The sequence below is a fragment of the Oncorhynchus nerka genome, linkage group LG19 (genome assembly GCF_034236695.1).
Source record: "Oncorhynchus nerka isolate Pitt River linkage group LG19, Oner_Uvic_2.0, whole genome shotgun sequence".
NCBI classification, from domain to species: Eukaryota; Metazoa; Chordata; class Actinopteri; order Salmoniformes; family Salmonidae; genus Oncorhynchus; species Oncorhynchus nerka.
Window position 1 is genome coordinate 39197397 of NC_088414.1, and position 24273 is coordinate 39221669.

Genomic DNA, 24273 nt, shown 5'->3' on the forward strand with positions numbered 1-24273 from the left:
CAAAAACTAAATCAGGAAGTACCAGTGACTCGCTCAATACGGAAGTGGTCAGATGACGCGAATGATACACTACAGGACTGTTTTGCAGCACAGACTGGAATATGTTCTGGGATTCATCCAATGGTATTGAGGTGTATCCACCTCGTTTACTGGCTTCATCAATAAATGCATCAATGACGTCGTCCCCATAGTGACTGTACGTTCATATCCCAACCAGAAGCTGTGGATTACAGGCAACTTCCGCACCGAGCTAAAGGCTAGAGCTTCTGCTTTCAAGGAGCGGGACATTATCCGGACCTTATAAGAAACCCTGCTATGCCCTCAGACAAACCATCAAACAGGCAAAGCATCAATACAGAACTAAGATTGAATCTTGCTACACCGGATTTGGCAGGGCAAACTATTACGAACTACAAAGGGAAACACAGCCGCGAGCTGCCCACCAGATGAGCCTAGCAGATGAGCAAAATGTATTTTATGCTTGCTTCGAGGCAAGCAATACTGAAGCATGCATGAGAGCACCAGCTGTTCCAGACAACTTTGTCATAATGCTCTTGGTAGCCTATGTGAGCAAGACCTTTAAAAAGGTCAACATTCACAAGACCGCAGGGCCAGACGGATTACCAGGACATGAGCATGCATGGACCAACTGGCAAGCGTCTTCACTTACATTTTCAACCACTCCCTGTAAAAGCTACATGTTTCAAGCAGACTATTATAGTCCCTATGACCAAGAAATCAAAGGTGACCTGCCTAAAGGACTACCGCCCAGTAGAAATCACGTCTGTAGCCATGAAGTGCTTTGAAAGGCTGGTCATGGCTCACATCAACACCATCATCCCGGAATCCCTAGATCCACTCCAATTCGCATAACGCCCCAACAGATTCACAGATGACGCAATCTCAATCACACTCTACACTGATGAGACAGCCTATAGGGAGCTTGTCAGAGACCTGGCAGTGTGGTGCCAGGACAACAACCTCTCCCTCAACGTGAGCAAGACAAAGGAGATAATCATGGACTACAGGAAAAGGAAGGCCCGACCACACCCCGATTCACATTAGTGGGACTGTAGTGGAGTGGGTCGAGAGCTTCAAGTTCACTGGTGTCCACATCACCAACAAACTATCATGGTCCAAACACAGCAAGACCGTTGTGAAGAGGGCACGACAACACATTTTCCCCCCTCAGGAGACAGAAAAGATTTGGCATGGGTCCCCAGATCCTCAAAGTTCTACAGCTGCAAAATCGAGAGCATCACTGCCTGGTATGTCAACTGCCCGGCCTTCAACCATAAGGCGCTACAGAGGGTACTGTGTATGGTCCAGTAAATCACTGGGGCCAAGGTTCCTGCGAACCAGGAACTATGTACTAGGCAGTGTCAGAGGAAGGCCCCAAAAATGGTCAAAGACTCCAGTCACCCAGGTCATATAGACTGTTCTCTATGCTACTACCCAGCAAGCGGAACCAGATTGCCAAGTTTAGGTACAAAAGGCTTCTTAACAGCTTCTACTCCCAAGCCATAAGACCGGTGAACAATTAATCAAATGGCCGTCCGGAATATTTACATTAACCCCCCCGCCGTGGTTTTTACACTGCTGCTACTTGCTGTTTACACTTCTGCTCCTCGCAGTGTATTTTCTAGTCTCTTTACCTACATGTACAAATTACCTTGACCAACCGGTCCCCCCGCACATTGACTCGGTACCAGTACCCCCTGTATATAGCCTCGTTATTGTTATTTTATTGTGTTACTTTTTATATATTTATTTTACTGTAGTTTATTCAGTAAATCATTTCTTAACCCTATTTATTGAACTGCATTGTTGTAATGCTTGTAAGTAAGCATTTCACTGTAAGGTCTACAACTGTTGTATTTGGCGCATATGACACATAAAATTAGATTTGATGTTGTCATGTCCCTTCCATGTTAGTCTGGCTTTTAATGTAATGATGTTGTTGGTGTATAAATCTGAACTTCTTATTTTTGCAGACACGGAACTGATTAGACAAAGGTAGGTTTGAAATGGTGAATTGAGGCCAAAGATTACGTCACGTTTAAACACTGGAACACTGGAATGCACAATGTTGTAGCTCGGGGGCTTTTGTGGGTTATGTTCTCATATAACGATACAAAAAATGTGAATGTTATTCAACTATTTCTATAATTGATAGAACCTAAACATTCTATCACTGTTTAAATTCAAATGCGGCTGGGGTGTGTCTCTCGTGTGTGTGTGTCACTCGTGTGTCCACAAGAGAAACAGCTCATATTGCAATTACACCCCAGACAATACCTGAACAACAGCTATGGATCTGTCAGCTACCACGGTAATAGGTAGGCCCATGAATACTGGCCTAAACTATTAGGATTATAAAAAGGTTATATTTTGATCAAACACATTTACAAAAATGAATACACAATACAAAGCACTCTAATTCAGCACCCAAGGAGCTTGAATTTCCAAGCTCTAACATTACATTTGGCAGTGACACATTGTCCCCATGAGTGACAGAACACTGAGCCAATCACGGCCCAACTAGAGAACATTACCAACAACTACGCTCAGTATTTTTCCACTGGCTGCCCCACCACCACAGCAAGTACTGCGCTAGGCTGAAACACCTGCATTTATGAGCTGCGTTACTCAAGAAAGCAAAAAAAAAAAACATGTTTTTATGGAGGGTTTATTAACATTAAAAGAAGTTAACATTGTTTGCAAACTGATATTTGACTATACTCCTAAAATGATCTTGTTTCTAACCCTGCAGTTTAAGCCAAGGCTTGTATTTCACAAAGCATGATGATGATGATGATAATAGACTTTATTTCTTTACCATCTTTCTTAGAATATATTGCAGTCCAGTGAGCTTCACAGATCAGGACTTAAACAGATAAAAACATAGTGACAAATATTGAGAACATATTGATAAAAGAACAGGATCAACCAGGTAGCCTTATTAAACCTGTTGAAGCACTCAGAAAATAAAACATTACAGAGATACATTATGTGTTTGATTTTCTGCTTTATTACTAGAAGATGTTGGGAATATTGTTTGGTTGGTTGATGACACAGGATGAGGAAGTGCAAATATGGAGTTATTGCAGAACGTGTAGTCGAGGCTCGCCGGAGAAGCTATAGGAGGACGGGCTGATTGGGATGGAATTAATAGGATAGACTCAAACAAAAGTTTGATGTGATTGATAACATTCAATTTTTCTTCATTTCAGCCAGTACAATGAGCCCATCCTCCTATAGCGTAATCCTCTAGCCACCTCTGTCTTGTAGGAAAGCTGAAAAGGAAATGTAAGTCATTGATAATAATTTCTGTGATACCTCTGTGTTCAAAAGTAGATGGACACAATCATCAATGAAAATATTGAAAACAAAACATGTAATTCACTCGTTAGAAACTCCTATTTAAACGATGAAAATGCCAAGTGCTTTATATTTAATATTCAACGGGACAAGATAAGTAATGTATGAGTTACATGCATGTCTCCCTATTTCAACACCCTTGACTTTACGCACGTACGGTGGTGGATTTAGGTATAGGCGAGTTATGGGCAGCCGCTCAGGGCAGCATCTTGTCGGGGGCGGTACTGGGGCGTCCTCACAAAAACAATCGTAATGGTGACATTTGCGCGATTGGTTTTCTATTGCTCATTTGCACGTTACATCAATGACATCATGTCACCTTCGGGAACCGGGAATCTATCAATTAGCACAACTCTAACTTTGTACAGTACTAATGCAATTAGTAAAATCAGTCACACTGTGAAATGCTACCAAATTAACCACAATTCATTCATCATACTGTGAATATAGTTTCACAGACATATTGTTGCATTTTTTTCTGGTTTGTGTGAAATCGTTAAGAACAATATAAAACCAGTCTGCACACCACCAAGGTGAATTGGTTTAGTCTCGACTCTTGGTTGACGGTGTTGGGGGATGGGTAATGTATTGATGCTTGAGTGCCAAATCAACACATTTGTTTCTATTCGTCTTTGTTCATTATTTTTTATATTTATGAGTCTTATTTTTGTATATATTTTTATATTTATATAGTTTTAAATGTTGTGATTATTTATTTGTGTTGTTCCAAATGTCTGAATACAAAATTACAGTTAGTTATTATTTTTTGGGGGGGAGGGGGGACAGAAGGGGTTCGCCCAGGAAGCCATACAAGCTAGAACCGCCACTGCGCACGTAGCAACCTATGTAGCAACCTATGTAGCAACCTATGCGTGAAGATCAATCGTTAACTACTTGAACTTTAATTCTCCTGAACATGGTGAGCACTTTGCTCTTGATCTCTTTAGTTTTCAGAGAGTAGATGATGGGGTTGAGACAGGGCGGGATGCACGAGGCCAGCGACAGGCTCAGTACGCGCAGGTCAGGGTCTGGTTTGATGCGCGCTAATAACCCAACCATGAAAATAGTCAGAACCGGAAAGAAGAATACTGCCACTAGAATGAGGTGCTCAGTGCAGGTGGCCAGCGCTTTCACACGACTCTCAACGCTTTTCATCCTGAACACAGCGATTAGAATACTCATGTATGACAGAATGATGAAGGACAGTGGGCCGAGGAGTATAACCAGGCTCAGAACTGAAGCCACAGCCCATTGCAGGGTGTTGTCGTTACATGCCAGCCGAAACACTGGTGCGTAATCACAGAAATAGCTGTAGACATTAACGGAATCGCAGTAGGACAGCCTGGTCATAATGGCTGTGCTGAATATCTGTATACCAAGACAGAAGCACCAGATGACACCGAGAATACACGACATACTCGTCATGGTGTTGATGGAGCCGTGCCTCAGAGGGAAACATATGGCGATCATACGGTCATAGGCGAGCACGGCGATGGAGAACGATTCCATAGATATGAAGGAATAATACACATACATCTGTACCATACACAGATTAAACGGCACAAAATTGTTCTTAGCAAGAAACGCCTTTAGCATACCGGGAATAATGCAAGTATTCAGCACCAGATCAACCACCGCGAGGTTACCAACCGCGATATACTTGGGGTTGTGGAGGCGATGGTCCACCATGATTATATAGATCACAAATGTGTTGAACACGACTGACACCACGTAAACGAAAGCGAGGAAGATGAAGTAGAGGTTGGCAAAGGGCAGGGAGGTGAAGCCGATGATGTAGAACCCGGGGGGATGGATTAGAACGGAGGAGTCGTTCCATTGCAACCTGCGGAGGAATGTCATGGCTGAGCTGGTTCCGCACACCTGCGCTCCAGGTCTATGCATGCACAGACAAACACAAACGCTTGCTCCGTTGATGCGTAAAACCTGAAAGGAGAGAGACAGAGTTAGCAATGTGTGGATCATAAGGACTTCATCAGTCAGCTTACAAGTAACAACAGCCAGTATGATAATGTCTTCTCTTAAAATGGTGATTTGATCACCAAATAAATTGCTTGCTCTACACTCTATTTCATCTAAGCTTACCCATGTTTTGCTAAAATTGCACCCTATTTTTTTAACCTTTATTTAACTAGGCAAGTCAGTTAAAGAACAAATTCTTATTTTCAATGACTGCCTAGGAACAGTGGGTTAACTGCCTTGATCAGGGGCAGAACGACAGATCTTTACCTTGTCAGCTCAAGGAGTTGATCTTGCAACCTTCCGGTTACTAGTCCATCACTTTAAACACTAGGCTACCTGCCGCCCCAACAACCAACATCCAGATATGGCCTATAGCTTTCATTCTTAATTCAGTACCAACACTTTACAAATACACATGAATTATCCTATTCTACTCCAAAGCCTAGGCCTATGTACTGTGGAATAGTCCTATTCTACTCCAAAGCCTAGGCCTATGTACTGTGGAATAGTCCTATTCTACTCCAAAGCCTAGGCCTATGTACTGTGGAATAGTCCTATTCTACTCTAAAGCCTAGGTCTATGTACTGTGGAATAGTCCTATTCGACTCTAAAGCCTAGGCCTATGTACTGTGGAATAGTCCTATTCTACTCTAAAGCCTTGGCCTATGTACTGTGGAATAGTCCTATTCTACTCTATAGCCCATAACTACTTACTGGGCACAGTGATATGGACCATGGGTCGGTCTGTTGGCTGTGTTCTACAACAGCAGGTTCTGGTAGTAGAGTTGATGGCCCAGGTCGGTCTGTTGGCTGTGTTCCACCACGGCAGGTTCAGGTGGGAGAGTTGATGGTCCGGATCTCTGTGCTGGCTGTGTTCCACCACAGGTTCAGGTAGTAGAGTTTGATGGTCCGGGTCTGTCTATTGGCTGTGTTCCACCACAGGTTCAGGTAGTAGAGTTGATGGTCCGGGTCTGTGTATTGGCTGTGTTCCACCACAGGTTCAGGTGGTGTGAGAGATTATCCCTCTATCTCTCTGACTCTCTGTCCCTGAATCCTGCAGTAACACGAACAACTATATCTCTGCTGCTCTGTCCACCATACGTATATAAGCCCCCAACTGTCCCCAAGAGATGTCATTAAAATGGCTAATCAACTCTCCACGTATTGGAAGTTATTATCTTATGTGAGAGTTTACTTTAACTGATCCTTGGAGAATTCAACATAATGGAGTTATTAGCTACATGTATGTCTTCAAAAACAACCAACGCATGACAACCCCACTTAATTAAGCTAAATATCAAGGCCTAATTATCAATTTTTGGTTGTTAAATAATGAGAGTGAAGCCCAACATAGAGCATCTTGTGGTAAGGGATTTAACTAATTGTGTTTTTCTGCTGTTGTCCTGTTGATTAGCTTGGTTGTCTTTCCAAATCATTGTAGGCCAAGTAGCCATAGAAAGGTTAAACAAATCTTATCAAACTAGATTTCTATGTGTTTAAACCAACAGCACAAATAGGCCTACAGAGCACCGCGGCCCTGCGTGTCAGAGACCAGCTCAGTTTATGAGACTGACACATACAGTGCCCTCCTTATTATTTTGGCTCTATACTTCAAGACTTTGGATTTGAAATCAAACAATGACTATGAGGATAAAGTGCAGACTGTCAGCTTTAATTTAATCCATTTTGGGTGAACCGTTTAGAAATTACAGCACGTTTTGTACACAGCTACTTTAATACACATATAAGTGAATTTGTCCCAATACTTTTGCTCCCCTGAAATGGGCTATGCACAAAAAGTGATGTAATTCCTGAACGGTTCACCCAATATCGATTAAATTGAAACTGACAGACTGCACTTTATCCTAATAGTCATTGTTTGATTTCAAATCCAAAGTCTTGAAGAATAGAGCCAAATGAAGAAAAAATGCTTCACTGCCAATAATTACAGATGGCACTGTATCTCTACATAAAAACAGAGAAACATTGCTAAATTGATCGATGGAAAGATGAAAGACCTGATTGATTTGATCGATTGATTATTTTCATTTTTTTTCTAAATTACAACAGATTCTTAGAAAAAGAGAAAAAGAGAGAGAGAGACAGAGACCATAATTCATCTGGTCACCATGGTGATAGATGAGGTCAAATTCCTTTCCTAAATTATAACACGTTGACACCCAGCTAGCCTAAAAAGCACTACGTAAATTCCACCATGATCTTCATTACTTTATCTATCTTGTAGAACACCTCCTCAGCTATTGACTGATCGTGTCCTTCAGTAGAATGTCAGAACACTGCAAGCCAGTCAGCAGCAACTTGTGTGGTTCTAAGATTTCAGTGAATCTGCTCTGATCATAAACACATACAAGTACACAAACACATGTTAACTGATAACTCAGGTGTATTTAAAGGGGAAATCTGCAGTTGCTACATCAAGTTTTAGACAAATAAATGAATGATGTATATACCCAGATAGTCTCGAGGTTAGAGTGTTGGGCCAGTAACTTGTTCGGTTACTGGTTCGAATACCGGGGCTGACAAGGTAAAAAAAATCTGCCGTTAGTACCCCCAAACAAACCACACATTTCCATTACACCCTTGTGTGTAAGAGGACAACTAAGCACCCCCCCCCCCCCCCCCCGAATATAATAATATATTGAGGAATATGAATTTCAATGCCTCATGACCGTAGTTCAACTGTTGTACGCCATCAGAACCCAAAATATAAACTAATTTTACTACATTGTTTGTAATTGTAAACAAACACATTACAGACTCAAATTTTTGGGGGAATAACTATAATGTCAGAGTGGATACATTTCTCGAGCCCCATCCCTTAGCTGTAATCCAAAAAGAGTGGCAGGGTTGCGGTTTTGTTATTAGTTGAACTACAGATTGCCCCTTTAATCAGTGTGTAGATAACTGCCTGTATTTAACAAAGCTTCTCAGAGTAGGAGTTCCTGGTGATTAGCTCTTGGAGATCGGTATCACCCATGGTTGCTTCCTGCCAGGTCAGGAGTTGTTCGACCACACTGTCCTTTTTGTCCTCACTGAGGAGAGAATCAAAGGACGGTCAGGCCTTACAGCGGTTGAGGCAGATAGAGTTAGTGAGAGAGAGGGATAGACGTATAGAGAGGGGTAGAGAGAGAGAGAGAAAGCGAGAGAGAGGGATCTGGTCTTAGCTGAGTCACTCTGCATCACCTCTCTTTCCTGGAGTATTAGAGAGGTAGTGGTCCTGATGGGATTGATATGATAGCAACCTGAAAGACTCGATTGAGTTACACTATTTGGAGAGGTGGTACGTTGTAACGGTTTTCTAGGTGTGAAGGAGAGTCGGACCAAAATGCAGCGTGTAGATTGTGATCCATGTTTAATGAACAAACGTAACACGAATCTAAATACAAAACCTACAGAACAATAAACGTAATGAAAACCGAAACAGCCTAATACTGGTGCACATACACACAGAACAAGGAACAAAGACACTAAGGACAATCACCCACGAAACACACAAAGAATATGGCTGCCTAAATATGGTTCCCAATCAGAGACAACGATAAACACCTGCCTCTGATTGAGAACCACTTCAGACAGCCATAGACTTAACTAGAACACCCCACTAAGCTACAATCCCAATACATACACACCACATACAAAAACCCATGTCACACCCTGGCCTGACCAAATAAATGAAGATAAACACAAAATACTTCGACCAGGGCGTGACAGAACCCCCCCCCCCTAAGGTGCGGACTCCCGAACGCACCTCAAAACAATAGGGAGGGTCCGGGTGGGCGTCTGTCCATGGTGGCGGCTCCGGCGCGGGACGTGGACTCCACTCAAACACTGTCTTAGTCCCTCCTCCTCGCGTCCTTGGATTGTCCACCCTCGCCGCCGATCATGGCCTAGTAGTCCTCACCCAGAACCCCACTGGACTGAGGAGCAGATCGGGACTGAGGGGCAGCTCGGGACTGAGGCAGCTCAGGACTGAGGGGAAGCTCGGGACTGAGGGGAAGCTCGGGACTGAGGGGAAGCTAGGGACTGAGGGGAAGCTCGGGAGTGAAAGGAAGCTCAGGAGTGAAAGGAAGCTCAGGAGTGAGAGGAAGCTCAGGAGTGAGAGGAACCTGAGGCAGGTTGATGGATCTACCAGATCCTGGCTGGCTGGTGGTTTCGGCAGATCCTGGCTGACTGGCAGATCTGGCTGCTCCACGCTGACTGGCGGCTCTGGCTGCTCCATGTAGGCTGACAGCTCTTGCGGCTTCTTACAGACTGGCAGCTCTGGCGGCTCCGTGCAGACTGGCAGCTCCGTGCAGACTGGCAGCTCCTTGCAGACTGGCAGCTCGTTGCAGACTGGCAGCTCCTTGCAGACTGGCAGCTCTGGCTGCTCCATGCAGACTGGCAGCTCTGGCTGCTTCATGCAGACTGGCATCTCTGGCTGCTTCATGCAGACTGGCAGCTCTGGCTGCTTCATGCAGACTGGCAGCTCTGGCTGCTCCATGCAGACTGGCAGCTCTGGCTGCTTCATGCAGACTGGCAGCTCCATGTAGACTGGCAGCTCTGGCTGCTCCATGCAGGCTGGCAGCACTGGCTGCGCTGAACAGGCGGGAGACACCGGCAGCGCAGGAGAGGAGAAAGGCTCCGACAGCGCTGGAGAGGCGAGGCGCACTGTAGGCCTGATGCGTGGTGCTGGTACTGGTGGTACTGGACCGAGGACACGCACAGGAAGCCTGGTGCGGGGAGCTGCCACCGGAGGGCTGGGGTGTGGAGGTGGTACTGGATAGACCGGACCGTGCAGGCGCACTGGAGCTCTTGAGCACCGAGCCTGCCCAGCCTTACCCGGTTGAATGCTCTCGGTCGCCCTGCCAGTGCGGCGAGGTGGAATAGCCCGCACTGGGCTATGCAGGCGAACCAGAGACACCGAGCGCAAGGCTGGTGCCATGTAAGCCGGCCCAAGGAGACACACTGGGGGCCAGATGCGTAGAGCCGGCTTCATGGCATTTGGCTCGACGCTCAATCTAGCCCGGCCGATACGCGGAGCTGGAATATACCGCACCGGGCTATGCACCCGCACTGGAGACACCGTGCGCACCACAGCATAACACGGTGCCTGCCCGGACTCTCTAGCCCCCCGGTAAGCACAGGGAGTTTGCGCAGGTCTCATACCTGGCATAGCCATACTCCCTGTGAGCCTCCCCCCAAGAAATTTTTGGGGCTGACTCCCGGGCTTCCTTGCCAACCGTGTTCCCTCATATCGCCGGCTCCTCTCTCCGGCTGCCTCTGCTCTCCTCGCTGCCTCCACCTGTTCCCATGAAAGGCGATCCCTTCCCGCCAGGATCTCCTCCCATGTGTAGCAACCCTTGCCATCCAATATATCGTCCCATGTCCATTCCTCATTGCGCCGCTGTTGCTGCCTTTGTTGCTTCTCCTGCGGCTCCTGCCTGTTACCACGCTGCTTGGTCCGGGTGTGGTGGGTGATTCTGTAACGGTTTTCTAGGTGTGAAGGAGAGTCGGACCAAAATGCAGCGTGTAGATTGCGATCCATGTTTAATGAACAAACGTAACACGAATCTAAATACAAAACCTACAAAACAATAAACGTAATGAAAACCGAAACAGCCTAATACTGGTGCACATACACACAGAACAAGGAACAAAGACACTAAGGACAATCACCCACAAAACACACAAAGAATATGGCTGCCTAAATATGGTTCCCAATCAGAGACAACGATAAACACCTGCCTCTGATTGAGAACCACTTCAGACAGCCATAGACTTAACTAGAACACCCCACTAAGCTACAATCCCAATACACACCACATACAAAAACCCATGTCACACCCTGGCCTGACCAAATAAATGAAGAGAAACACAAAATACTTCGACCAGGGCGTGACATACGTAATATGACTAACATGACTAACTAATATGTTACTAACAGTACTTATGTAGATTAGGTCAGCCAGGTTCCCAGGGTTCAAAGCACAGTCAGGTCTTATGACCACCCCTGTCGAGCCCTTTGACCGAACCATAGCACTGGTTTTAACTCTAGTCTGGTTCCCAGTGGTTAACCTGTTGCTTCTACTCGGGACGCTTGCGTCCCAACTAGAGCTCTGGAAATGCAAATGCGCTACGCTAAATGCTAATAGTATTAGTTAAAACTCAAAAGTTCATTAAAATACACATGCAGGGTATCGAATTAAAGCTACACTCGTTGTGAATCCAGGCAACAAGTCAGATTTTTAAAATGCTTTTCGGCGAAAGCATGAGAAGCTATTATCTGATAGCATGCAACACCCCAAAAGACCCACAGGGGACGTAAACAAAATAATTAGCATTTCGGCGTTACACAAACCGCACAATAAAATAGAAAACATTCATTACCTTTCACCATCTTCTTTGTTGGCACTCCTAGATGTCCCATAAACACTATTTGGGTCTTTATTTCGATTAAATCGGTCCATATAAAGCCTAGATATCGTTATATGTAGACTGTGTGATAAACGAAAAAAACATAGTTTCAAAACTTAACGTCATTTTTTAAAATTCACTTCTTTCACAAAACACTTCGAAATACGTTTGTATTGCAACTTTAGGTATTAGTAAACGTTAATAAGCGATAAAATTCATCAGGAGGCGATGTAAAGATCATTAGCTGTCCGTCTGGAAAAATGTCCGGCTAGAAACTCAACGAAAATATCCGGTCCTAGACCGGAGGAGATACGGTGTCCCGCATGTGTTTGACCAAGAAAAAACTCGAAGGGAAATGACAAGACTCTAGACACCGTGTGGAAGCTGTAGGTACTGCAACCTCAGTCAATTAATTGTGGTTCACGTTTATCAATGGGTTCAAGTAGCGCATGGATATATTTTCCCATTTTCAGTGATCAGTTTTTCCTGTGCTTTTCGATGTAAATGCCGTTCTGGTAAAGCCACAGCAGTGATTTAACCAGTTTTTTAAACGTCTGAGTGTTTTCTATCCACACAGACTAAGCAAATGCATATACTATATTCCTGGCATGAGTAGCAGGGCGCTGAAATGTTGCGCGATTTTTAACAGAATGTTCAAAAAAGTAGAGGGTCGACTTAAGAGGTTAAACCACCCAGGGTCATGCCGCCCAACATCAGAATATTTATTAGGAGGAAACGTATTGATTACTTCACTTCGGGTGAAGAAGCAGGTGAAGCTAGGGTACTGTATGAATGCACACACACACACACACACACACACACACACACACACACACACAGATCAGTTCTTTGACACTAATTCCCCTCCCAGGTTTAGTAGAACGTTGTATAAAACACTTTATGGAAAATTTGAACTATCTTTTACTTTCAAAGAGAGCCAACAACTACAGGTTAACATCTTCCTAAGTCTGAGGGTGATTTTAACCTTCCAGACTTGGAATTGTATCAACTCGCTACCCAAGGCTTTTACTTACAACATAATGCTAAATGTACTAAAGAGGAACAATGGGTACATATTGAAGATGCGCATTCTCATCCACAGAATCTTTTTTACGTCTCTATTTTCAAAGCATGAATGTAAAGAAAATAGTTAATAACACAACATAGTTAATAACTTCATAGTTAATAACAATATGGAAGAAAATGAATGGTATTCTACAATAATCAATGTCACTCCCTAAAAACTACCTGATGAAACAATCCTTGGTATCATTTGAATGGAAACATTCTGAGGTTTGTGGAAATGTTAATTGCATGTAGGAGAATATAACACAGTAGATCTGGTGGAAGAAAAGAGAAAGAAAGAGCATACGTTTTCTGTTTTTTATTGTTGTAGCATCATCTTTCACATGTACTAGAATAGCCACACAGTCAGATAGGATGCTGGATAATTTGGATGGATAACACTAGAGGGCAACTGTAGGTGTGCAAAGTTTCAGACTGATAACTTCAGGAATGGGTGAGCTACATGACATTTAGCATGAAGTCACCCAGGTGTCCCACACAAGTTGCCCAAATGTACCCAAGTGGCCGAATTGGTGAAATGACCTATAACTATATACAGCAGTGAAAATAACTATATACAACATATCAAAAAGCAATTCTAACACACACACCATTTTTTTATATTTTTATATTAGAAAAAAAAAAAATAAAAAAAAACAGTACACCCCTTGGAAGTCCTCGTCATAATATTTTGCTGCCTGTGCCATGTCCCATAGCAGTCTCTTTCAGATGTAAAGCAGAGGCAAACTGAACAAGTGGTGCATTTCATGCGACACAGAACACAACGACGCCTCCATGCTGTGCCCTTTTGGCCCTGAGGCACAGTCATGCCTGCAGTAATGAACTGTGGCATATGAACACCACTGGGGGCAGGAGTAGAGGGGGCAGCTTGGCACCGGGGGCTCCCAGTCGGAGTCGCTATCACTGTGAAAGTTTTGTATTGTATGAGCCTTTTATCATCACATAAAATAAACAGATATGTATTGTATAGAGCAGAGGGAACAGTCACTAAGGTGAAGTGCTATTCCATTCAACTCCGGCCATTGTTGTATATATATATACACACACCCAAACAAACCACACATTTCATTGCAAAAAAAAATATATATATATATTTTTTTTATATATATATAATATATATATATATTTTTATATTTCATAACGGCATTAGCACTTACCCGTCCAGAACTACGTCCTGTCCTTGCAGAAACAGCTCCTCAGTTCGTTTGAATCATAACACTCCAAGATTCCTCAAACCAAAAATCTGTCTCACTTTCACTTTAGAGTTTGACTTCGCTTTACCTGATTTATTCACCATGATATCTTCAATGAAATCGTTGAAACTACAACTTTCCGCGTTTACCTCAGCTCATTGGCTATCTACCCAGCTAGATTTCAAGAAGATCAGTGGTCATTGGGCAGAAATATAGTCAATCAATGAAGCTTCGCTAAAATTATTGGTGCGTGAGGTAGTCATTTATCGTTGTCTTCAAATCAGCTCACTTCGGTCAATACTCCCTGCAAAAAAAAACTATGAGGTTTGGCTGTGTTGCAAACATCCAGAGGAATGCACTAAAACCAACCATGACTAGATAAACGATGGTTTACTGTGTGTAATTACATCGAATGCTCCGTAAAAAAATTGATAGAGATGGAATTCACGGCACAAACGGGTTACAAAATGTTTCGATTTAGGCTAAAAATTGATTTTATCAAAGAAAACGGCACTTCATTTGATCACTGGGACCCTCAGGAAGAGAAATAAGAGCAAGATATCAGAATGTAAGTCATCATTTTACCTTCAGATGTGAATGTGTAAAACCTGTCATGGCGGAAAATGTTTCTGTTGTTGATTGCTCTTCTCAAACAAAAGCATGGGATTTCTTCTCTGTAATAGCTATTTTAAATTGGAAAACGTAGTTTGATTACCAAGATTCTATTATTTTGAAGGGTGTAAGACACTTGCATTTTCAAGAATGTTTAATGTTATGAAGTTGTATTTTTAGTTGTCACTGAAATTTCCCCTGATGTTGGTCCCTGTACGGGGATCGCAGCCATAACAGGTTTTTAACTTCTTGTTAATCCAGCCACAGTTTCTGATTTCAAAAAGGCTTTACGGCGAAAGCACACTTTGCGATTATGTTAGGTCAGCGCCTAGCCACAGAAAACCATACAGCCATTGTCCAACCAAGGAGGGGTGTCACAAAAGACAGAAATAGCGTTGAAATTAATCACTAACCTTTGATGATCTTCACCGGATGGCACTCCCATCTTATTAGACAAACAGCTCTCATGTTAGACAATAAATGTGTGTTTTGTTCGATAAAGTAAATCTTTATGTCCAAATACCTCCTTTTTGTTTGCGCGTTTCATTCACCAATCCAAATGCAAAAGGCACGAGCACAAAGTCCAGAGGAAAAGTCAAAAACAGTTCCATTACAGTTCATAGAAACATGTCAAACGATGTATATAATCAAGCTTTAGGATGTTTTTTTTCATAAATCTTAAAATTCCAACCAGACAATTCCTTTGTCTTTGGAAATGAAAGGGAACGGAGCTCGCGCTCACGGCTGCGCGCGTGACTAAACTAAAGGCTTTCAGCCAGACCATTGGTTCAAACAGCTCTTATTCCCTCCCCCTCATAGTAGAAGCCTGAAACAACGTTCTAAAGACTGTTGACATCTAGTGGAAGCCTTAGGAAGTGCAATATGACCCCATAGACACAGCATATTGGATAGGCAACTACAAACCTCAGATTTCCCACTTCCTGGTTGGATTCTTGTCAGGTTTTTGCCTGCCATATGAGTTATGTTATACTCACAGACATTATTTTAACAGTTTTGGAAACTTTGGAGTGTTTCCTATCCGAACTGCCTGAGTAGCAGGCAGTTTACTCTGGGCACCTTATTCATCCAAGCTACTCAATACTGCCCCCGTTTCCAAAGAAGTTATGTTGTGTTTAGTCATAGTGACGCAAAATGACTGAAGCTAATGTATAAATACAAACAGAGAAACATGCCCCTGAACCCAAAACATATCTTCTCCCCTGCTTTTCGTAAACAACAAACACACATGCATGCATGCTCTCTCCCTCTCTCTATCTCTCACACACACACAAACAGAGAAATGGGACAATCCCTTATGACCCCTGACAAGACAGGATTTCTCTAATCTCTGCTTTTGGGACTTCCTGTGTAGTGTTCTGAGTTTTTTGTTTTGTTATGTCATCCCAGGGGAATGCTGGGTAATGACCTTGCCTGTAAATAAACAATCTCTTTAGTGTTAATTAATCTGGCTACAATGAACACCCTATGGCAATTATAAAAGAAGACACACACACAAAGAGCCCCTTACTCCTGGGAATTGAGCAAACTTCATGAAGCCCTCATTAACTTTAATGAGCAGTAATTATAAAGGGAAACACAGAACACGCACAAACACACACACACCACAGTAAAAGTAGCACCCTGATTATGTAATCTTTAAGTGGTTAACCTCCCCTCTGTCCAACAGTAAGGACTCTTAGGAAGGGCAGTAGTTAACCTCTCCTCTGTCCAACAGTAAGGACTCTTAGGAAGGCCAGTAGTTAACCTCTCCTCTATCCAGCAGTAAGGACTCTTAGGAAGGCCAGTAGTTAACCTCTCCTCTGTCCAGCAGTAAGGCCTCTGCTTGTGTAACTCTTAGGAAGGCCAGTAGTTATCCTCCCCTCTGTCCAGCAGTAAGGACTCTGCTGGTGTAACTCTTAGGAAGGGCAGTAGTTATCCTCCCCTCTGTCCAGCAGTAAGGACTCTGCTGGTGTAACTCTTAGGAAGGGCAGTAGTTATCCTCCCCTCTGTCCAGCAGTAAGGACTCTGCTTGTGTAACTCTTAGGAAGGCCAGTAGTTATCCTCCCCTCTGTCCAGCAGTAAGGACTCTTAGGAAGGCCAGTGGTTATCCTCCCCTCTGTCCAGCAGTAAGGACTCTGCTGGTGTAACTCTTAGGAAGGGCAGTAGTTAACCTCCCCTCTGTACAACAGTAAGGCCTCTTAGGAAGGCCAGTAGTTAACCTCTCCTCTGTACAACAGTAAGGCCTCTTAGGAAGGCCAGTAGTTAACCTCCCCTCTGTACAACAGTAAGGACTCTTAGGAAGGCCAGTAGTTAACCTCCCCTCTGTACAACAGTAAGGCCTCTTAGGAAGGCCAGTAGTTAACCTCTCCTCTGTACAACAGTAAGGCCTCTTAGGAAGGCCAGTAGTTAACCTCTCCTCTGTACAACAGTAAGGCCTCTTAGGAAGGCCAGTAGTTAACCTCCCCTCTGTCCAGCAGTAAGGACTCTGCTGGTGTAACTCTTAGGAAGGCCAGTACTTAACCTCCCCTCTGTCCAGCAGTAAGGACTCTGCTGGTGTAACTCTTAGGAAGGCCAGTAGTTAACCTCCCCTCTGTACAACAGTAAGGACTCTGCTGGTGTAACTCTTAGGAAGGCCAGTGGTGTATGTTGGGCGGGAATGGATGAGTAAGTCGATGGATAGATGGGAGTAAGTGTGTCGGAGTGGTTGGCAAGGTAGAGACAAGCGTAGCTTCGGTGGGCAAGGGCCGGAGGTTGGGACAAGTTTGGCTTGGTTGTGGTAAAGTGGGGAGAAAACAAGGAAGGGGAGGTGGAGAGGGATGGGTTTGGTTTGGGAGAGAAGGAAGGATTTAACTATAATACAATGTAATTGTATTTATTTGTGTGACTTGCAAACCTGCTCTAAAATGAATAAGAGTTCTGGATGGATTAGGAGAGGAATCATTAATATTATTCCTTGTTTGTTATTATATCTCAGAATCAATGGAGAGAGTGGAGAGGGTCTCTATCCAAGGGATCGGGTGACTGGGAGGGCATCAGACACTTCTCTGAGGTGTGCATGGGGCCTCCACTCATGGGAGGGCATCAGACACTACTCTGAGGTGTGCATGTGGCCTCCACTCATGGGAGGGCATCAGACACTTCTCTGAGGTGTGCGTGTGGCCTCCACTCATGGGAGGGCATCAGACACTTCTCTGAGGTGTTCATGGGGCCTCCACTCATGGGAGGGCATCAGACACTTCTCTGAGGTGTACATGGGGCCTCCACTCACGGGAGGGCATCAGACACTTCTCTGAGGTGTGCATGTGGCCTCCACTCATGGGAGGGCATCAGACACTTCTCTGAGGTGTGCATGTGGCCCCCACTCATGGGAGGGCATCAGACGCTTCTCTGAGGTGTACATGGGGCCTCCACTCATGGGAGGGCATCAGACACTTCTCTGAGGTGTGCATGTGGCCTCCACTCATGGGAGGGCATCAGACGCTTCTCTGAGGTGTACATGGGGCCTCCACTCATGGGAGGGCATCAGACACTTCTCTGAGGTGTGCATGTGGCCTCCACTCATGGGAGGGCATCAGACGGTTCTCTGAGGTGTGCATGTGGCCTCCACTCATGGGAGGGCATCAGACACTTCTCTGAGGTGTGCATGTGGCCTCCACTCATCTCACTTCAGTCTCTCGGTGGACCCACTCTCCCCAAGTTGACCCTAAACAGCCATTATATTTTAATTGCATTTACAAGGTAATACAAACTCACCACAATACTTACATTGAAGAAAGAATGCCACTTATGTACAATGACATAATCTACAGACTGGTGGTACATTAGGAGAGAAGTTGGATCTTATAAGCCCTAAAAAGGCATAATGCCTCAAAGTACAAATAAGCACTTTGCTTTCTGTTTTCTGATAAATGTCTTCTCATCACACATGCACACACGCTCTATATACACTACATGATCAAAGGTATGTGGACACCTGCTCGTCGAACATCTCATTCCAAAATAATGGCCATTAATCTGTAATTGGTCCACCCCCCTTTGCTGCTGTAACAGCCTCCACTCTTCTGGGAAGGCTTTCGGCTAGATGTTGGAACATTGCTGCTATAACAGCCTCCACTCTTCTGGGAAGGCTTTCCACTAGATGTTGGAACATTGCTGCTATAACAGCCTCCACTCTTCTGGGAAGGCTTTCCACTAGATGTTGGAACATTGCTGCTATAACAGCCTCCACTCTTCTGGGAAGGCTTTCCACTAGATGTTGGAACATTGCTGCTATAACAGCCTCCAGTCTTCTGGGAAGGCTTTCCCCTAGATGTTGGAACATTGCTGCTATAACAGCCTCCACTCTTCTGGGAATGATTTCCACTAGATGTTGGAACATTGCTGCTATGACAGCCTCCAGTCTTCTGGGAAGGCTTTCCACTAGATGTTGGAACATTGCTGCTATGACAGCCTCCAGTCTTCTGGGAAGGCTTTCCACTAGATGTTGGAACATTGCTGCTATAACAGCCTCCACTCTTCTGGGAAGACTTTCCACTAGATGTTGGAACATTGCTGCTATAACAGCCTCCACTATTCTGGGAAGGCTTTCCACTAGATGTTGGAACATTGCTGCTATAACAGCCTCCACTATTCTAGGAAGGCTTTCCACTAGATGTTGGAACATTGCTGCTATAACAGCCTCCACTATTCTGGGAAGGCTTTCCACTAGATGTTGGAACATTGCTGAGAGGACTTGCTTCCATTCAGCCACAAGAGCATTAGTGAGGTTGGGCACTGATGTTGGGCGATTAGGCCTAATATTGATATAGCGGATAGTATTGAATACGCTAGAAATGGTTTTTAAAAAAACGTAAAAGTCTGTGCATATAATTAAAACAATCTAGAGCGCAAAAAGCAACTAAATGAACTCAATAGGTTTGGTGCTACTGTCTGTGCACACAGGTTCCATAGGCTACAGCGCGTGTCAAACTCATTCCACGGAGGGACGAGTGTTTTTTCGCTTCTCTCTTTTACATGACTGATGAGTTAGTAAAGAACTCACCGTGCCTGGTCTTCACTGAAAGAAAGAAACAACACCTCACAGACACTAGGCCCTCCATGGAATGAGTGTGATACCGCTGGGCTACAGCCTCAGCTTGGGTCTCCAACACCTCACAGACACTAGGCCCTCCATGGAATGAGTGTGATACCGCTGGGCTACAGCCTCGGCTTGGGTCTCCAACACCTCACAGACACTAGGCCCTCCATGGAATGAGTGTGATACCGCTGGGCTACAGCCTCAGCTTGGGTCTCCAACACCTCACAGACACTAGGCCCTCCATGGAATGAGTGTGATACCGCTGGGCTACAGCCTCGGCTTGGGTCTCCGACACCTCACAGACACTAGGCCCTCCATGGAATGAGTGTGATACCGCTGGGCTACAGCCTCGGCTTGGGTCTCCGACACCTCACAGACACTAGGCCCTCCATGGAATGAGTGTGATACCGCTGGGCTACAGCCTCGGCTTGGGTCTCCAAATTTCACTCCAGCAAATTAAGAAGCCATATACCTAGAATAAAAACGTGGAATAACGACACAGCTATGTATATTTCACTATGGAAAAGAGGCCGAAATATCTGTCATGTTGACGGTTTGCTGAAATCAAGGTCAGAATACAGCGTATCTCTAGACACACTTCTGACGCACCTCAATTTCTGCATCTCCACCCCACATGAATACCTTGCTCACACGTTTCCCTTAGGAATCTTTCCCTTCCTGCTTTATTTCATGGTCAGAATACGTGGAGAGAAAGGTTCATAAGAAAAGAAGTTACATTTATGTAACTTGGATCTGAATTCCTCCCCACTTAAAGATGGGGAGTTATGAGAAAACTGCACAAAAAAGCAAGGTGAACACAGCTGTTGCTAAGAGATGAGGGGTTGGGAAGGAGGTTGGGTGTAGGAGTGCTGCAATTGTGGATTTTACACACTCAGTATGATCTTTGACGGAAAACAATGGGATAAATACAATTTTTTCGAGATAAAACTGTGTCGTCGTCCCCTCCATTCAATCCGAGTCTCTCATTTTAATGTGACTGAGAGTGTCTGTGATTGATACATTTCCTTCTCCTTGCTCAGAGTATACTGAGGTCATACTGCCACCTTGTGGATTGCGTCTGTAACAACATGTGGGACTGTACTGAACGCCCTGCATTGAACTAAACAAAAAGGGGAAATTTGATTGGTAGAAGTTAAAATAAGACAAAGAAAGAAAGATTTAGGTTTAATATCTCCAAATGAATCAAAACAACTTTGCGAGGCAGCTCTGTCTGAGAGGGGAGTTAGAGGGATTGGAGTAGAGAAAGACTATGTCATGAATGGGCTCAGGGGTGTATTCACTAAGAACCAAACGGAAGCAAACAGAATGAAATGGTGAGATACTAAAGGGTCCAATAAAAACTCTTGTTTTCATTGCGAAATGTTTACGTTGCGAAATGTTTTGCTACTGTGCACGAATGAATACATTACGTTCCACGCTGTTTTACTCCCAGTACATGTTTCTCTCAACGCTGCAGGGGAAATGTAACAAACTTTTATTTTGAGAGGTGACAACTGTGGGTGGACTGGAGCTCCAGCGTTACATAAAATGATCTTTTAAGCTGCTGATTTCAGCACCAAAAGAAAAGCCTGAAAGTACAGAATAGTGTAGTTTTGTGGTAAATAGTGGAGGTTAATTGGCTGCATAACTGGGTCATTTATGCTTACATACACAAATGGTGAATCAATGATTTATATATACACTAAATCACTGAGAGGGGGCGCTGTGTTGAAGCCACCATGCCTCTATCTTGGCACAAGATCGAAGAAATGCTTAAATACATGTAATTGTCCTTGAAACATTTAATTGAAATACTGTAGAATTCCATTCATTTCTATGGAGGACTGCTTCTTCTGAAGGTGTTCAGATATTGCCGACTGGTGGCTTCGAAGGCTCTCGTTGACCAACACAGCCTCAACAATCCAGAGTTTATATACATCATTGGTGTAAACACCATTGTTTGGTTGTCCTCCTAGCTAACTTACTAGCTAATCAGCCTCATGGCTAGCTCTGGGCCATTGGCATTCGTTGGATACGCATTTCATAGAGCTAATACAATACATTTCGTAGAGCTGATACAATGCATTTCATAGAGCTGAAACAATGCATTTCATAGAGCTGATACAATGCATTTCATAGAGCTGATACAATGCATTTCATAGAGCTGATACAATGCATTTCATAGAGCTGATACAATGCATTTCATAGAGTTGATACATTTCATAGAGCTGATACAATGCATTTCATAGAGCTGATACAACGCATTTCATAGAGTTGATTCCGCGACGCATATAAGGCCCTGCCCCGCCCTACTTTCGGAAAAGCTGACCACGACTCCATTTTGTTGATCCCTGCCTACAGACAGAAACTAAAACAAGAAGCTCCTGCGCTGAGATCTGTTCAACGCTGGCCGACCAATCTGATTCCACACTCCAAGACTGCTTCCATCACGTGGACTGGGATATGTTTCGTATTGCGTCAGACAACAACATTGACGAATACGCTGATTCGGTGAGCGAGTTCATAAGAACGTGCATTGAAGATGTCGTTCCCATAGCAACGATTAAAACATTCCCAAACCAGAAACCGTGGATTGATGGCAGCATTCGCGTGAAACTGAAAGCCCGAACCACTGCTTTTAATCAGGGCAAGGTGACTGGAAAAATGACCGAATACAAACAGTGTAACTATTTCCTCTGCAAGGCAATCAAACAAGCTAAATTTCAGCATAGAGACAAAGTAGAATCTCAATTCAACGGCTCAGACACAAGAGGTATCTGGCAGGGTCTACAGTCAATCACGGATTACAAAAAGAAAACCAGCCCAGTCACGGACCAGGATGTCTTGCTCCCAGGCAGACTAAATGACTTTTTTGCCCGCTTTGAGGACAATACAGTGCCACTGACACGGCCCGCAACTAAAACATGCGGACTCTCCTTCACTGCAGCCGACGTGAGGAAAACATTTAAACGTGTCAACCCTCGCAAGGCTGCAGGCCCAAACGGCATCCCCAGCCGCGCCCTCCGAGAATGCTCAGACCAGCTGGCTGGTGTGTTTACGGACATATGCAATCAATCCCTATCCCAGTCTGTTGTTCCCACATGCTTCAAGAGGGCCACCATTGTTCCTGTTCCCAAGAAAGCTAAGGTAACTGAGCTAAACTACTACTGCCCCGTAGCACTCACTTCCGTCATCATGAAGTGCTTTGAGAGACTAGTCAAGGACCATATCACCTCCACCCTACCTGACACCCTAGACCCACTCCAATTTGCTTACCGCCCAAATAGGTCCACAGACGATGCAATCTCAACCACACTGCACACTGCCCTAACCCATCTGGACAAGAGGAATACCTATGTGAAAATGCTGTTCATCGACTACAGCTCAGCATTTAACACCATAGTACCCTCCAAACTCGTCATCAAGCTCGAGACCCTGGGTCTCGACCCCGCCCTGTGCAACTGGGTACTGGACTTCCTGACGGGCCGCCCCCAGGTGGTGAGGGTAGGCAACAACATCTCCACCCCGCTGATCCTCAACACTGGGGCCCCACAAGGGTGCGTTCTGAGCCCTCTCTTGTACTCCCTGTTCACCCACGACTGCGTGGCCACGCACGCCTCCAACTCAATCATCAAGTTTGCGGACGACACAACAGTGGTAGGCTTGATTACCAACAACGACGAGACGGCCTACAGGGAGGAGGTGAGGGCCCTCGGAGTGTGGTGTCAGGAAAATAACCTCACACTCAACGTCAACAAAACTAAGGAGATGATTGTGGACTTCAGGAAACAGCAGAGGGAACACCCCCCTATCCATATTGATGGAACAGTTGTGGAGAGGGTAGTAAGTTTTAAGTTCCTCGGCGTACACATCACAGACAAACTGAATTGGTCCACCCACACAGACAGCATCGTGAAGAAGGCGCAGCAGCGCCTCTTCAACCTCAGGAGGCTGAAGAAATTCGGCTTGTCACCAAAAGCACTCACAAACTTCTACAGATGCACAATCGAGAGCATCCTGTCGGGCTGTATCACCGCCTGGTATGGCAACTGCTCCGCCCACAACCGTAAGGCTCTCCAGAGGGTAGTGAGGTCTGCACAACGCATCACCGGGGGCAAACTACCTGCCCTCCAGGACACCTACACCACCCGATGTCACAGGAAGGCCATAAAGATCATCAAGGACAACAACCACCCGAGCCACTGCCTGTTCACCCCGCTATCATCCAGAAGGCGAGGTCAGTACAGGTGCATCAAAGCTGGGACCGAGAGACTGAAGAACAGCTTCCATCTCAAGGCCATCAGACTGTTAAACAGCCACCACTAACATTGAGTGGCTGCTGCCAACACACTGACTCAACTCCAGCCACTTTAATAATGGGAATTGATGGGAAATTATGTAAAAATTATGTAAAATATATCACTAGCCACTTTAAACAATGCTACCTAAGATAATGTTTACATACCCTACATTATTCATCTCATATGTATATGTATATACTGTACTCTATATCATCTACTGTATCTTTAT

General features: G+C 44.6%; 1 protein-coding gene across 1 annotated transcript; it reads right to left on the reverse strand.

Moving 5' to 3' along the window:
- Nucleotides 1–4233: 4233 nt before the first annotated feature.
- On the reverse strand, nucleotides 4234–5319 carry LOC115116988 (olfactory receptor 1M1-like). Its single transcript, XM_029645441.2, has one exon. It carries the CDS (start codon nucleotides 5281–5283, stop codon nucleotides 4261–4263), a length of 1023 nt encoding a protein of 340 aa, XP_029501301.1. The 5' UTR covers nucleotides 5284–5319; the 3' UTR covers nucleotides 4234–4260.
- Between the last annotated feature and the right edge of the window lie 18954 nt (nucleotides 5320–24273).

Excerpts from the sequence above, each read along its gene's own strand:
- LOC115116988 (XM_029645441.2), bottom strand. The coding sequence starts at position 5,283 with ATGCATAGACCTGGAGCGCAGGTGTGCGGAACCAGCTCAGCCATGACA.